At 39.5% G+C, this 15,290-nt stretch overlaps 1 protein-coding gene across 1 annotated transcript in view; it reads left to right on the top strand.

Annotated features, from left to right (window-relative positions):
- Nucleotides 1-4,121: 4,121 nt before the first annotated feature.
- Nucleotides 4,122-15,290, top strand: part of radil2a (Ras association and DIL domains 2a) — a 30,741-nt gene continuing 19,572 nt past the window's right edge. The window contains exons 1-8 of the mRNA XM_029438412.1: nucleotides 4,122-4,723; nucleotides 5,774-6,079; nucleotides 6,862-7,097; nucleotides 9,274-9,602; nucleotides 11,840-12,523; nucleotides 12,864-12,901; nucleotides 13,942-14,111; nucleotides 14,192-14,304. Coding sequence (XP_029294272.1) covers nucleotides 4,596-4,723; nucleotides 5,774-6,079; nucleotides 6,862-7,097; nucleotides 9,274-9,602; nucleotides 11,840-12,523; nucleotides 12,864-12,901; nucleotides 13,942-14,111; nucleotides 14,192-14,304 — 2,004 coding nt within the window. The 5' untranslated portion in view covers nucleotides 4,122-4,595. The remainder of the gene's footprint in view (nucleotides 4,724-5,773; nucleotides 6,080-6,861; nucleotides 7,098-9,273; nucleotides 9,603-11,839; nucleotides 12,524-12,863; nucleotides 12,902-13,941; nucleotides 14,112-14,191; nucleotides 14,305-15,290) is intronic.

Here is a 15,290-nt window from a genome sequence, read left to right as displayed (position 1 = left end):
CATGCTTTTATCTCAAGCCGACTCGATTACTGTAACGCACCCTTTACCGGCCTCCCAAACAAAACAACGGAGAGACTTCAGCTCATCCAAAACGCTGCAGCGAGGCTGCTGACTAGAACCAAGAGGAGAGACCACATCATGTGTGTGTGTGTGTGTGTGTGTGTGTGTGTGTGTGTGTGTGTGTGTGTGTGTCTGCTGCTTTACTCACTCCTCTTATGAAACAGGTCGGTCAGCTACAAACAGAGCTTACCTGCTCTGTTGAAAGCCACATTTTGGCCTTTGTTGTGGCTCAAAAACTGCCAATCATAGAAATGTTTGGTCCCATATTGAACCGCAGCATCTGCAGATGAGTTCCACTCCCAATATGTTATAATACACTAAAGTTAAGCACGATACAAGTTGAATAACTCCACGTTGTTGTTATCCTCTCACCCTTCTTATACGGGAGCAGTGAGGGACAATAGAGTGAGATTCAACTCTTCTTTGTTTGGGAGAGGAGAGGGAGACACACCTTCACTGAGGGACACAATTAAACAAGAGCATCCTTTAGAAAATAGTTAACAGTTATGTAAAATATGATCTTGGTTAAAAAAAAAAGCGAAAGCATATATCCCTACGAGGCCTTAAGTGTGTTCAGAAATGTCCTTATAGTTTCTTCTGTATTTCAGCCTAACCTTAAGGCCGTGTCATGTCGAGAGAATGTGACTTCATATTCATTATCTGTATTATCAACTCGACCACCTGCAACATATTGAGTCAGGGGAGTTCCTGAGGAAGTCCCGTTTGCAGAGAAGCTTTTCATCAAGCTGCGAAAAACAAAAGAGAAGTTTAATGTTGTGCATTTATTGCATGTGTAAACAAATGTCTGTATCATGATTTTATATTCATCTCTTGAAGATACACTATGATTTATGTCGTTTTTATGTCTTCCACAGCAGCAGCGTTATAATACATGGCAGCGTTGACATGTTGCCACCAATCAATGAACGTTATCTTGAAGGAGTGCTATTGGACATGGATCTGATTACCTTGTGTGCTTGATTGCGTAATGTAAATGTTATTTATCTGTTTGTACTCCGCTGTAATTAACATGTGAATGTGAATCAGTGAGAAGGAGAATGTTTGATGACAAAATGCCCTTTGTTAATATTGTAAACAAGCACATTTGCGTTATAAATTATTGTCAATTTTGGCATTTAATGAGATAATTCCTCCCATAAATACATCAAAATACCTTTCAATAAGAAAAATCCAATGATTCCTAAAAAGGCGGTAACATCCTCACACAGGGAGAACAGATTCTAACTGATAAATGTTCAGCACAGATAAATAACTGAGTGACTGGATGGATACTGAAGTGCACTGTCGTGTTAGAGTCAGACAGAAACAGGCCTGTTGTTTGCAGAAAAGTGTAAAGATGTGTCTGACCTGAATCTTTGTCATCTCCAAACCGCTTGCTGTGCACAGCAGCTGCAAGTGGAGCTCAGTCACATCCGCCCCTCAGCCTGACTCTTCATACCACAACAGACCTTCGTGTGTGTGTGTGTGTGTGTGTGTGTGAGAGAGAAAGTGTATAGTTGTTAAGAATTCATTGCAGGTGTTTGTGGTGACATATCAAACATATATCATAATGACATGTATGTGGTGTAAGAAAATACAAAAACTTGGGGCGCTATTTCAAAAGGAAAATGACAAAGTGCTTTACAAGACAATAATAAAACTGTCTAAAATATGTTAAGTTATCAATCATATCGAGAAGCTAAAACAGGAGTAATGTGCTCTTTGTATTGGTCTTGTGAGGACTGAGGAGTCTGGCTGCTGCATTTCAGACATTCTGTAGTTCCTGTAAACTCTGTTGACTCAGACGTGTGTAGAGAGAGTTACAATAGTGTAAACGAGAATAAATAAAAGCATGTATGATCTACTGGCTAACATGTAACTGACCTTGAAGAGTCTCACGAGCTGCAGAAAACAACAAGACTGGACAACTGTGTTATTATGAGGTTATTATCAGAAGACACCAAATGGTTACAGTAAATGCTGGTTCTACTGTGTCCCACTGGTAGCTTCAAGGACTCTTAGGGAAACACTGTAACTCCAGACCTGCATATCAGTAGATAAGGAAGGGGCAATCACACATTTCAGTTTGTACATTGTCCAGAAGCTGCTTTAACTGACTGCTGTGTAAACTATATGTTACAATCAGCCTGAGAGGTAGAGGCGGAAAAAATATAAAGGGCCCCAACGCTTAGAAAGATTTCTAGCATGTAGGGCAGCCTGTATGGTACTGCATCCATGGTCTGATTATGAGACAATTGGCCCCTGGGCATAAACATGCAAAAGGCCCAACCACCTCTCCTACATATGATCAACACAATCATTACATTACAGGTCATTTAGCAGACGCTCTTATCCAGAGCGACTTACATTGAACTAAGTACAGGGACAGTCTCCCTGGAGCAACTCAGGGTGAAGTACCTTGCTCAGGGGTGGCAGCCTGGTATTGAACTCCCGGCACAAACTCTAGTGTTCAGCTTTACTACCACCAGATGGAGCTCTCGATGCACCTGTCAGGTGGATGACTGAAGCTTTGGTGTTTATTGTCCTTTACATGATCGTGCACAGCTTTACATAAACAGTATATTAAACAATACTTTGTATCAACATGTAAACTATATACAAGCAATATCATTCTTTTTCCCTTTTATCTTACATTGTGTGATCCACTGCCTGCAACTTATATAATAAATATAATGCACATGAAAACAAAGCATCATCCCTTTTGTTATATTTCTGAAACGTGTGAAGCAGCCAGTTGGAGCTCTTTAAGAGACAGTTTCAGTGTAAAAAATACTTTCAAATCTTTCTTTTTGGTGCAGAAATAACATTGTAGCTTCATGTTTCTGCTGCTAACAAACCCACAATTGCTATTACCCTACTACTATTACTGCACATGTACTACTTCCTCCTGTTTTGATTTCCTGTTTTTCTTTTGACTGTGTGCTCATCAGGATTTATTTAGGGAGTTTTCGTTAACACAAGAGTTAAACTAATCCTCACATAAGCCTTCTCCCTCATCCTCCAGTACAGGTCAAGATGACAGGAGCTGACGTTGTGATATGCAGCCTCAGCTCTTAACCCTGCATGGTATACCTAAACATGACAACTAAATAAAGGAATTAAAGCAACACTGTTTGATACTATAACTAACTAGTGATGCACCTACAGAGAATTAGTACCTGAATCTGCAGCTCCCCTCGGCTTTACGTAGCTTTATAGTGAGTTTATTGTTTATCTGTTTGACCCAAAACTTTACGGTTTTGTTTACTCTCACTGCTATCATAGCGTTGTTTTCTGCAGCAGCAGGCAGCTGTTTTTGAAGAAAAAAAGATTGAAAATTGCCTAAATCCATCAGGTGGATACACAAACAAAGACTTAAAATGAATTAAAATGTTGTTCTGTAACTGTTGGTGGGACACAGTGGTAGTAGAAGTATTCAGCAATACCAAGTATAAATATTTTGTTTACAAGTAAAAGTATAGAAGCAAAATAAAAATAAAATGGCTAGTGAATGTACACATTTTACCAGACACTCAATATATTATTATTGTTTTGTTTTGGCTGGTCAGTGATGCAAATCTGCTCGCCACTTGCATATTTGCCCTTCGTAAAGTACCAAAAGTAAAAGTACTCATTATGCAGAACATAACTCAACAACAAATATAGTTTTATATATAGTTATATAGTTTTTTTATACATTTAATGCGGAAAAGTTACAAATGATCCCTTAAAAAAATAAGATGTATTAGTTTATTATTACCTGCCTTGTAATGTACTTTTTGTTTTGGAAAAGATTGACAATGGATGTTATAAAAAAGTTAATAATTAACATTATTGAGGAAAATAAATGTTTGCTATACATTTCTAAAATCTCAATTACTGATGAAATCTGAGGGTTTGGGGTCTCACGAGGACTCTGAGGTCCCCCCAAGTGTTCATGCGTGTGTATGTGTGTGTTTGTCCCGCCTCCCTCGAGACGCCGCAGTGACGTCACCTGAAGTAGCTCGTGCCTCCAGCAGCAACGGGTCCCCTCTCTCTTCATTCAGTCAGGTCCAAGTCAGTTAACGGATCTCACGGTTGTTAACATGGACCGGGGATGTTTCTCGACCCGTTTTCTAACGGTTTCCAGTCAGCAACGGACTAACGGTGTGTGGAAATGTGTCTACTTCTTGTTATTCTGCTGAATAATCGTTTCAGTTTGGATTTTATCTTCAAGAAAACTGCTTTTTTTGGGAAGTTTGAAACCAACTGGCGCTCTTTTGATTTTAACGTGTGTGGGAATGTAACAAGCTAACATTTTTTTTAAATAACTTTCACAACTTTCATCGAATGGATACCATTACATAGATGATATTGGAGTATTTGTACATCTTTTTGTGATTTGTGAAGGTCTTTTTTGGAGGTGAAAGTGGACTATTCCCTTTGGAAAAACGTCAAGTTTTCATCACTTAGCTTGCGGCGAAGAATGCTATATTCTGGTTATTATTTCAACTGTTCCGGTAGTTTTGTTGTCTTTACGTGAATTAAAAACAACAATGATTTCCGAGGAGAGAAGCAGCCACGTAAATAAACAAGCCCTAAACTTCCCAGTGGGTTTACTGATCCGCTCCCCTAAGAAGCGACTGGCCAAACTGGGGAGGAAACCCAGCAATGGATCTCTCCAGTAAGTCTGAATGTATTGTGTATCCTATAGATATTCTATAACACAATCATTTCCACATTTGGGATCAATAAAGTACATGTATCTATCTATCTATCTATCTATCTATCTATCTATCTATCTATCTATCTATCTATCTATCTATCTATCTATCTATCTATCTATCTATCTATCTATCATATATCATCTATCTATCTATCTATCTATCTATCTATCTATCTATCTATCTATCTATCATCTATCTATCTATCTATCATCTATCTATCTATCTATCTATCATCTATCTATCTATCATCTATCTATCATCTATCTATCTATCTATCTATCATCTATCTATCATCTATCTATCATCTATCTATCTATCTATCTATCTATCTATCTATCTATCTATCTATCTATCTATCTATCTATCTATCTATCTATCTATCTATCTATCTATCTATCTATCACAGTGTAGAAATACTCTTTTCACAAGTAAAAGTATACATAATAAAAATCATCTTTTTTGGTTGATTTATATTTTGTATTATTAATCTGAATCTGCAAAGTCACTAGTATCTAAAGCTGTCAGACAAACATATTGGAGTAATCCGATTGGAGGTCACCTTTTTATTTACCCATAAATCACTGGACATGAAAATGAAAGTGTTGGTCTGGATTAGGGCTGCAACTATCGATTGCTTTCATTATCGATTAATCTGTATTAATCAAGTATTTTCCAGATTTATCCATTACATTTTGCTCAAAATGTCAGACGATAGTGAAAAATATCCATCCCAGTTTCTCAAAGTCCAAGGTGATGTCTTGTTTTGTCAGTCAAAAACCCAAAGATATTCAGTTTATTATGATGAAAAGCAGGAAATCATCATATTTTAGAGGCTGGAAACGTAATTTTTTGCATGACTATCAAATTATTTGGCGATTTATTGTTCTGTCAATCGATTAGTCGACTAATTGTTGCAGCTCTAGTATGGATATACAAAAGAAAATCACTTATGAAGAATGACAGATTATTCCATTGTGTATATTTAACCACTTCTCCCATCTTCTCAGGTCAAACCACTCGGACACCACCGTCCGCTCCACAGAGAGCGTGGGTGTCCGGCAGCCGGCCAAGAGCAAAATCCGCCGCCACAACAACAACCGGCTTTCGACTGTTTTCAACCACAGCCCCTGCAGTGGCCGCCGGGGCCAGGCGCCGGGTGCTGCCGACGACCCTGCAGAGCTGTCCAGTCAAATGTCTGTCCCTGGCATCCTGAAGATCTTCGGCAGCGACATCTGTCAGGGGACCAACTACAAGAGCGTGCTGGCCACCATACAGTCCAGTGCAAAGGAGCTGGTGAAGGAGGCCTTGGAGAGGTGAGGTCTTTCATTCAAATGATCTGAGATGTTAAAGAGTGCTGCAGGGATGACGTAGTTTTGTTAAATCCATTAAAAAAAACAGAACCAGAAGTGCTTAAAAGCTAAATTCTGGGATTTAGGACTCATTCCTGCACCACCCTTTATAAAATGCTAAAAAAAAGTGAAACGCACCATGGGTTGTAGTGAGAGGCTGATCACTGGAAGTAGACTTGAAAGTAGGAAAATATTGTCACACACTCTGGCTCTATTAGCATTTCTCTTTTATTCAGATGACGTTTCTGACCTCAGGCCTTCAAGATCAATGATTTTTGAATATTGTTGTTTATTTAGATTTTGTTGGAAAAAAACAAGCAGTTTGAAGACGTCACTTGAGCGCTCGAGCGACTAAATGATTAATCAGTTAAACAAAAACAAAGCTAAGAGTTTACAGTGGCTCTGTGAAACAGTACTTGTTAGCTAAATGCTAACATCCTAACGTTAAGCAGGTTGTGTCTCTATCTTAGTTTAGCGTGTTAGCATGCTAGTAATTGAACCAATCACCAAATTTACTCAAATTCCTCCTGAAGGTAAAATCAGTACCAAATTTCATACAAATGAATTTAATAGTAGTTGAGATATTTTAGTTTGGATGAAAGTGCTGGACCGACAGACTGCTAGCACGGTTAAAAGAATAAATTGTGACCTCGAGGTTGGCATATAAATAGTTAAACTGACCCTATAACAGCTAGTTAACTCAGTTCCAGAGGATTTAACATCCACCCTGTGGTTCTCTTGTCTAGGTACTGCCTAGAGAAAGAAGACGCCAACGACTACGTGCTCTGTGATGTGATCGGCCAAACGGGCGCAGACAACCAGTGGAAGAGGGAGTGTTTCCGGGTGGTGGGAGACAACGAGAAGCCCCTATTACTGCAGTCACTTTGGAAACCCAAGGAAGGATTCTCAAGGCGTTTTGAAATCCAGCTGAGAGCGAGCGTCCAAGAACAAAGTTTAAAAGACAGAGACACAGTCACAGCAGGTATAACATCTTCGTAGCTTTAGAGTTCATCACTTGCTGTTTTCAGAGACCAAAGATTGTTCCCGCTGTCCTTAAAAAGCATAATCTATCTGGAGCTGTACTTTCGAGGCTTCAAAGCTTCATTCATAACGTTGACATTCAGATTCTAAATAACATTTATAAAGATAAAGATAGGCTACACTAATATCATTAGTATTGGATAGGACAGCTTTAGTCTGAATCACTTCATTCAAATTGAGGATTTTATTCAAAGTTTACTTTTTTTTAGGGCGATGACTTCATAAAATATGACAACAGACATTTGTAGCTTTATTCAAAAACCTCAAAAGAAGCTTTGAATGCAAAAAAAATGACATCCGGTCCAGCACTAATCTGACCATTTTAAGTTCAACTCAGCACCCTTACATCCTTACGCCTGGCTAATCAATCACTTTGTTGATCAAGTCTCTGTTCTGGTGGCATGGGGAGCCTTTATCCTTGTCTCTTATTGCAGGGTAACAGCCTTCATTGTCCAGCTTATCACCAGCTAGAACAGGGGAGATGGCAGGCATGTAAGAGGGGTCAGGAGGAAACAAAAGCTGCAGTGAGGGATAGAGGAGGTCAGCGCGGCCCCACTCTTATCTTTGTTTTATTGCAAGGGCCCGTCAGGACCCTGTGAAACATCCAGGCACAAGCTCTTCCCACTGCAGCTGCCAGAAAGTGGCCACTCACTGTTGTGTTATTCTTCCTATCAGAGCTCACATCCTGCTCACTGGGGACTGTGCTGCAGCCCTGTTGACTTTGGCACAAGTTTGTCGTGGTTCTCTCTGCGTTAGACCAATATACTGGCTTTTTAATCAGTATTGTTCTTGGTACTACTTGGTACAAGTTATAACATTAACATTTGATTTCTGTTGTATTTTTTGCTTTGTTAAATTAGTCATTTTGAGAGTTAATTCTACATTTAAACTTGGGGTAGAGTGATTTGCCTGCACCCAGTAGAAGCACAGTTGACCCAGGACTTGGGGGCAGATGACTGTTAGTGTTTTGTTACCATTGGGCAGCTATGCTAGCTGCTTCCCTCTGTTCCCAGTTATTATACTAAGCTAAATAGCGGCTGGCAGTAGCTTCATATTCACCGTACAGATATGTACAATATATTATTTAATAACAACAACCAATTTAAACTGTATGAAATTAATTTACAGGTTCCATAAACATACGTTTGTTTTCTGGAAAAGAAGCATGTGACCTGTTTTGACCCCCTCAAAGAATCAAAATCAAGAACCGTAATCAATAAGCAGACCTTATTGATGAATGAGTTGTAGTGTCTTATAAAGGTCTTGAGGTTGTTTGAAAGGGTTTCCCACCATCAGAAGAATACAATTCAAGAGCAAGCATTCACAACGTATATTGTAGGTCATTAGAAATTAGCCTGAAATATCGATATTGGTCAACATCAGCCAAACCCGAGTTCTCTCACTGACCGAGGGAAACTGCCCTTTACCTATACAGTGTGAGAGTTTTAGGCACTGAGCCCGGTCTGTCACACTGCTGCTGAACAATGTAGAAAACACCCACTTCCACAGCTGATAAGAGCGGCAGGGCTGCCGGGTGTGAAGCCGGGGCTCGGTGGACATTCCTCGGTGCTTAATGGCTCCAAATGAGTTGAATAGTGTTTGTGTTATGTCAGGCCGACAGAGCGGCTGCTGGTATCAGATAGAGGCGTTCACATCTCACTTTCCCTGCACATTTCCTCTCTTTCCTTCTTTATATGTTTCATTTGAATTGGTGCCAGTGCAGTAAAACGTTATGCTGGAGTCTATTTGATTGACCAGAGTGATTTCAGGGGGATTTTTCATCATTGTTAATGTTTTGCTTATGTGTTACGCTAAATAGGTTTCACTAACAACTTCTGTTTGCCTTCTTGTTAAAAACTCTGGGAAAATGACCTATGGCTTTAGATGACGATACATGATCCTTATCATTTTATATTTACTAGTAACAAAATCAAAGAAGCACATTTTATATGTATTCATAAATCTTGTCTTACTCCAGTACTGACGAATAAGATCTTCAACAGTCTCACAGTCTCATCAGCAGTGTATTATCATGAACATGCAACAGTTTGTTTTTCATATTGTTAATAGTAACATGTACAGTTTAGCTTTAACACACTGTCTTCTTTTCGATCCAGGCATCAATGCTCAGGCTCGAAAGCTGCAGAAGAGCCGCTCCAGAGTGACCTCGCTGTTTGTGGACGGCAGCGGGGACGATGTGGACGGACTGGGGATCTGGAGGAGTCTCAGCGAGATGGATCTGTCTGCGATGGGGAAGGAGGCCAGCCGGGCCCAGCAGAGCGCGCTCAGAGAGGATCCAGAGGCCGAGGCCGACAAGGAGGTGCTGCGACTCGGCATGGAGAAGGAGGAGACGGAGAGCAGCGACGACAACACCACCCAGTACTCCATTCACCCTCCCTTTGACTTCCCGTACTTCCTCCTGCTGCAGGGCTACAGCCAAAGACAGGTCAGTGACAGGGGATATCTGACACTCATAGTGATGTTTCTCAGAACTAAGACTCCATTTCCCATAAACCCTGTTGCCTGCTCGCTAAAGATTATTTGCCACTTAGCTTCACTAAATGGATCTTCCTTTTGTTTCAAGACTTTAAGGTCATAGAAGAGTCTCCTTGAGAGCCTGGCAGTGTGTTGTCAGGCTAACACAGGCTTATAGGAAACATCAAGGTGTAAACCGGAACATAAGAGTGTTGCATTGAACGTCTTAAGTTAAGAACCTCAAGGAGAAAATCCCAGAGTCAGAGAGTCATGTGGTTTAAGAGGCCGGACAGGAAGGAAACACTGGATTTGTCTACAGCGGTGTGTTGTAGGCTCAGAGGGAAACAGAAGTGACCTCCTCCACACAGGACGAGGTGTCTGTCATCATGTTCCAATGAAAGGACTACGTGATCACTATACAGTCAGAGAAACCTGCTCAGGACGTTTAAAACCAGGCGATAACCCTGATTAAAGACACAATGTAGAGGAGATAAGCTCCACGCAAGCTATTCTGAGAGTGTATAAACAAATTTAGAGGGAGGCGTAAACTGTATGTGCTGTAATCTATGTACCAGTATACTTGTTTTAAATGGATAATGTTTGTGGGTTTGTATGAAGTACTTTTCAATAGTCAGTGCCTTAGTGCTGCAATTTACCATTATTTTCATAATCAATGAATCTGCCGATTATTTTATAGATTAATCGCTCCGTCCAAAAAATGTCAGAAAATATTGAAATATGTCCATCGCAGTTTCTTTAAATGTCTTGGTTTGTCAGTCCCAAAGATATCCATTTAAAGCAGAAAACCTCCATAATTGAGATGATGAAACAGCATCTTCTGACATTTTTACATGAAAAAATACTTATTAATTATTAACTAATTAATCAATTTCCAAATAGTTGCTGATTATTTTTCTTTTGACCAATTAATCAAGTACTCGACTAATCGTTGCTGCTCTACTGTGTATTACCTACAGAAGATGGCAGTCAGCAAGCTCCCAGTGTAGAGACACAGACAGGAGTACTAGCAGGAAGCTATGTACTGCTGTAGACAGGGGCGGCAGCAAAACGGCACCTACAAAAATCAATATCAGTTCAAGTGTAGGCTATATTTAGAATATTTTCACCACTTTATCTTGCTGTCGGACAGAGCTTTCCTACGGGGAACTGAAGCCGTTATCTATTCTTTCTTCAAAGCCACCAGACTCCCTTGACGAAAACAGTCATTTTACCTGGCAGAACACGAGGGTTGCTGGTCTAGCGCTGTCTGGATCGGTTAGTTTGTTTGTGTTATTGTATGCAGGGTTTCTGCAGGGTTTCTGTCAATTTCAAAAAGAAGTTTGACCACATAGAATGAATTTTAATACTGTTTGTATAATACAATAACAATATGACAAATGTCTATGAAAAAATATGAACAGTATATCTGATGTAAAAAACGAAAGAGCTGTGCAGTTTTACATAGTTTTCATGAAACTTCTCTTCTCTTCACGATGTAGCAGCTTTACTGTAGCTTCACATTGGTCGTCACAGGCCTGTCAGACAGCAGAGATGATACTGTATCATAGCATGACTAATAGTCTTAACGTGGCGTCCCGGAGGTCACGCACATACCCGACGTCTCACTCTTAAGCTCTTCTTTTCCTGTCTCGCCTCTCACTGCAAGTGTAGGATGATCATGCTGCTGTTCACACGCACACTGCTGGTTCATTTCCAAAATGTTACACAAGAAATTCAATCCCATCTGTCATTGACTGTTGCCTGTCATTAAAAAACAGGTTTTGCATCAAGAGTATGGGATTAACTCTTGTGCCGCACTTTAAAAAAAAAGTTGCTCTGAAAAATGTCTGACAGTAAATTATATATTAATATTATTTTCCACTTTCACTGGATTAAATATTTTTAACCAACTTCAGTCCTATTTATAACCACCAAATATTGATTCATTTTCAGAATTTTAACCCTTTGAATGCAATTTTCTAGTTATTTTCTGTATACTAAATGCTAGGGGGGATTGTTACTTTTTCACAGTCTGGGATATGCCAATGATTAGCAACATTGATTTTGATGTATTTTGATTTTGACAAAGAAAACCTTTTTTTTTAACCAATTTCACAGACAATAAAAGGATTAATCAAGAAAATAAATGGCAGATTAAAAGGTAATTGTTAGTTGCAGCCCTGAATTAAACAACACTTTTTTTTGCAGGATTTTGTCATTTACCTGATGAGTGGGACCACCACCATCTTTGGCTGCTGCAGGGAGCACTGTAACGGAGAAGACGAGGAAAGGTTAAAGGTCGACATCCTTCTCTTTGCCCCTGACGTGTTTCCACAACACTGCTGCGTCAGACGCCTGGACTCTAACACAGGGGAGCACAGAAAGACTCTGACGATGCTGAAGCCCCTGCATGGTGCTCCTGTGACAAGAAATGGTTTCCTCCTTAAAGAGGAGGTGGAACTGAACCCGGGGGACTTGGTGGGCTTAGGGAAACACTATCTGTTCATGTTTAAGGATCCTACCAGCACATCCGGGTCCCTGCAGACTCCTCCGTGGATGACCACACTCTGCCCAAACTCTGACACAAAGACATCATCCTCTTGTTTATCATGTGGCTCGTCTTTCGCCATCAAAAGCCTGCAGAGGAAGTCTTTACTGTCGTGTTGGAGAGACCTGGAGGGAAAAGAGGCTTTGGTGATCTACGAGCTGGAGCAGGAGGAGAGAGTCCTGCAGGAGGTTTTGGATATGTTGGACCCTAGTGGAAATGAACCAAAGCTGACACCTGCTTTCCTGCTGAGCCTTTGCATCCAGCATTCAGCCTCCACCTTCGAGCTGACTCACTTCAGACAGCTGCTGCTCCGGATAGCTGGACAGATCCAGCTCGTTATGTGGGTAAGGATGAATTTACCTTTTAAGTGTGTATTCAGCATAGGGCTGTGCAATTTGGTTTATAAATAATCTCAATATTTTAGGGCTGTATGATGTCTAAACTTTTCCTTAGTTAAAAGATTAGGACTGTGAGGAACTTGTTTTCTTTGTTCTTTGATTTAGTAATTTACTACATCCCACATCTACTATATTCGCCCAGCTCTGATTCAGCCATATATTCCCCTTAGTGTGGCAAAGAATGTCAAGTAATCAAATGTGCCTTTTAAAAATACATGAGATGGTTGATGTTTGCTGGTAAGGCATGCATGAAATGGATATTTTCTTCATGTGTTCTCCCTCTTAGGAGAAGACAAAGGAACTTGCAGCGATCCAGCCACAAACGTGAGTAAACAAAGTGTTTTGTTTTTTTAGAAATACATGACAATGAGCTGCCACAGAGAAAAGAGCAGCCGCTGATATACAATACCTCGAGTTTTACTGTCTGAAAAAAAAGCAGTTAAAGTCTGATTTTACTACTATTTGCTCCTCCAGAAAACAATAAAGGTTTTTCTAAATGCAGGTTGTGCAAAGAGAGCATTTCCCACAGTCTCTTCTTAAGAAAGAAGAAGCAGCTAAGTTTTCTCCCACAGTAACTACTTTTCTTTCACAAGTTTCACCGGATTACACTTTGTCTGACTCAGGAGGTTGCAAAGTTTAACAAACTCTAAAAACCTTCAATAGAATTGGACATGTGACCGTACCTTTAGAAGGATACAGTGTAAGATGTTTAACAGCGGCAAATAATAATCAAAACCCCTATTAATTAATATTATTATTGATTAATTATTTTGTTAAGAAATGTAAACCATAGCTTTGTTTTGACTAACATTTAGAAGCTGGACTAATGAGCTAAACAATAAAATAATCATCAACATTGTTGTTGATGGACTAATCATTTCAGCATTAGTTAAATAAATCTAACAGAACAAGACATTTTGACTGAGAGCAATAACTTTATTAGGAATGGAAAGTTCAATGGAAAATTGCTGTAACCTTCTTGACGGCACTTAAACTTTTAGCTGATTTGCGATAATATTAGAGGAAGTTCAAACGAGGTTAACTGAATGTTAAGTCCACTTTTGTGGATGGTTTAAAACTAAACAAAAAATGTCCATCTTTCCATCTTCACTGTCTCATTATTTTTAGGGTTTCGATTATGTCACAAATATTTCTGACTTCCTCAATTCTGTTGTCACAACAAACAACCTTTTGGAAGTGAAGCATGGGAATGAATTGATGTGATGCAGGATACATTTAATTAATTAATTATTTTGTTATCTTAGTTTCCAGGTTTTAGGTCTTTTTTTAATCTGCCAAATAAATGATAATTAACTTAAACTTCAGTTTATTTATAGCACTGATCCCTGTGTTTTTTCTGTCAGGAGCTCTAATGACGGGCAGCCGGAGCATCTTCAGCTGCTCAGCATGGAGGAGCTGATCCCAGGTCTGCAGCCTCTGGTGCTGTGGATGGCCAACTCTATCGAACTGCTGCACTTCATCCAGCATGAAGTCCCTCAACTGCTGCCCTGGAGGCAGGATCAGGAGGACGAAGGTGCACAACAACACAGCGTGTCCTTTAACTTTGTCATCATCTGTTGTATGTGTTTTTAAAATGTGTTTGTGTGTTGTAAGGTCTGTTGGACTCTGCAATTTCCTCCACTCAGACAGCCTGTGAGGAAGCCATGACGGTCCTAGAGGAAGTCATCATGTTCACCTTCCAGCAGTCTGTCTACTATCTAACAAAGGTTGGCTGCCACACATTAGTATATCTCATTATTTAAAACACAGAAGATACAAACAGTCATATAGGGCTAAATGAAATGAGAAAAAGAAGTGTAAAAAAAAAGAGATTTACATTTTCTTTAATAAGGGAGTCCTGGACAAGACAGCAGCATAAAAACATTTAACATAAAAGAGCAATCAACATAATTCAAGCAAAACAGCAAGAAGTTAAAACAAAAAGCAATTCGAGTTTCACTTGAAAGAAACAAACAACAGCAATAAGACAAACATCTAATAACATAAAATAGGACATGTGCAATTAGTGATCAGATAGTCTTAAATCTAGTTTTATAATCTTACATGCTTACTCACAATGCAGCTATGGTTATTGTTGCCACAGCAACAGCTGTATGTAAGCATTAGTAATGCAAGTGAGTAGTGATGTCACATAATGATCTGTGATGTCACATAATGATCTGTGATGTCACATAATGATCTGTGATGTCACATAATGATCTGTGATGTCACATAATGATCTGTGATGTCACATAATGTTCCGTGATCTTGTGCTTTTTTTTGTTGCTTTGATCTTTTGCTTTGATCTTTGGCTTTAATACATCAACGTGCACATTCTAATTTCTTATAAGGTCAGACAGACACACTGTCTGATACTCACTGATACTGAATATTTTCATCACGACTTTACTGTGCTGCATTGGTTATTATTTCTACAACACTGACAATGCAACTTGGTTCTGTATTTAAGTGGTAAAAAGACAAGTATTATTTATAAGATTTAAGAAAGCAAAACATGAGTTGTCCCGAACAAATCATCCCTCCTCTGGAGTCCTCAGACAACAACATGGACTCCCGTCTGGAACAGAGAGATTTGGTTAGCAACTACAATGACATGGATGTGAACATACAGTCCATCATCCAGCAGCTTAAGACCGTGCACCTCCAAATGAACAAAATGAAGAGAAAGTTTAACAACTGGGGAAGTTTGGAG

The sequence above is a fragment of the Cottoperca gobio genome, chromosome 8 (assembly GCF_900634415.1).
Source record: "Cottoperca gobio chromosome 8, fCotGob3.1, whole genome shotgun sequence".
Lineage (NCBI taxonomy): Eukaryota > Metazoa > Chordata > Actinopteri > Perciformes > Bovichtidae > Cottoperca > Cottoperca gobio.
This window is presented reverse-complemented; position numbering and strand designations above follow the sequence as displayed.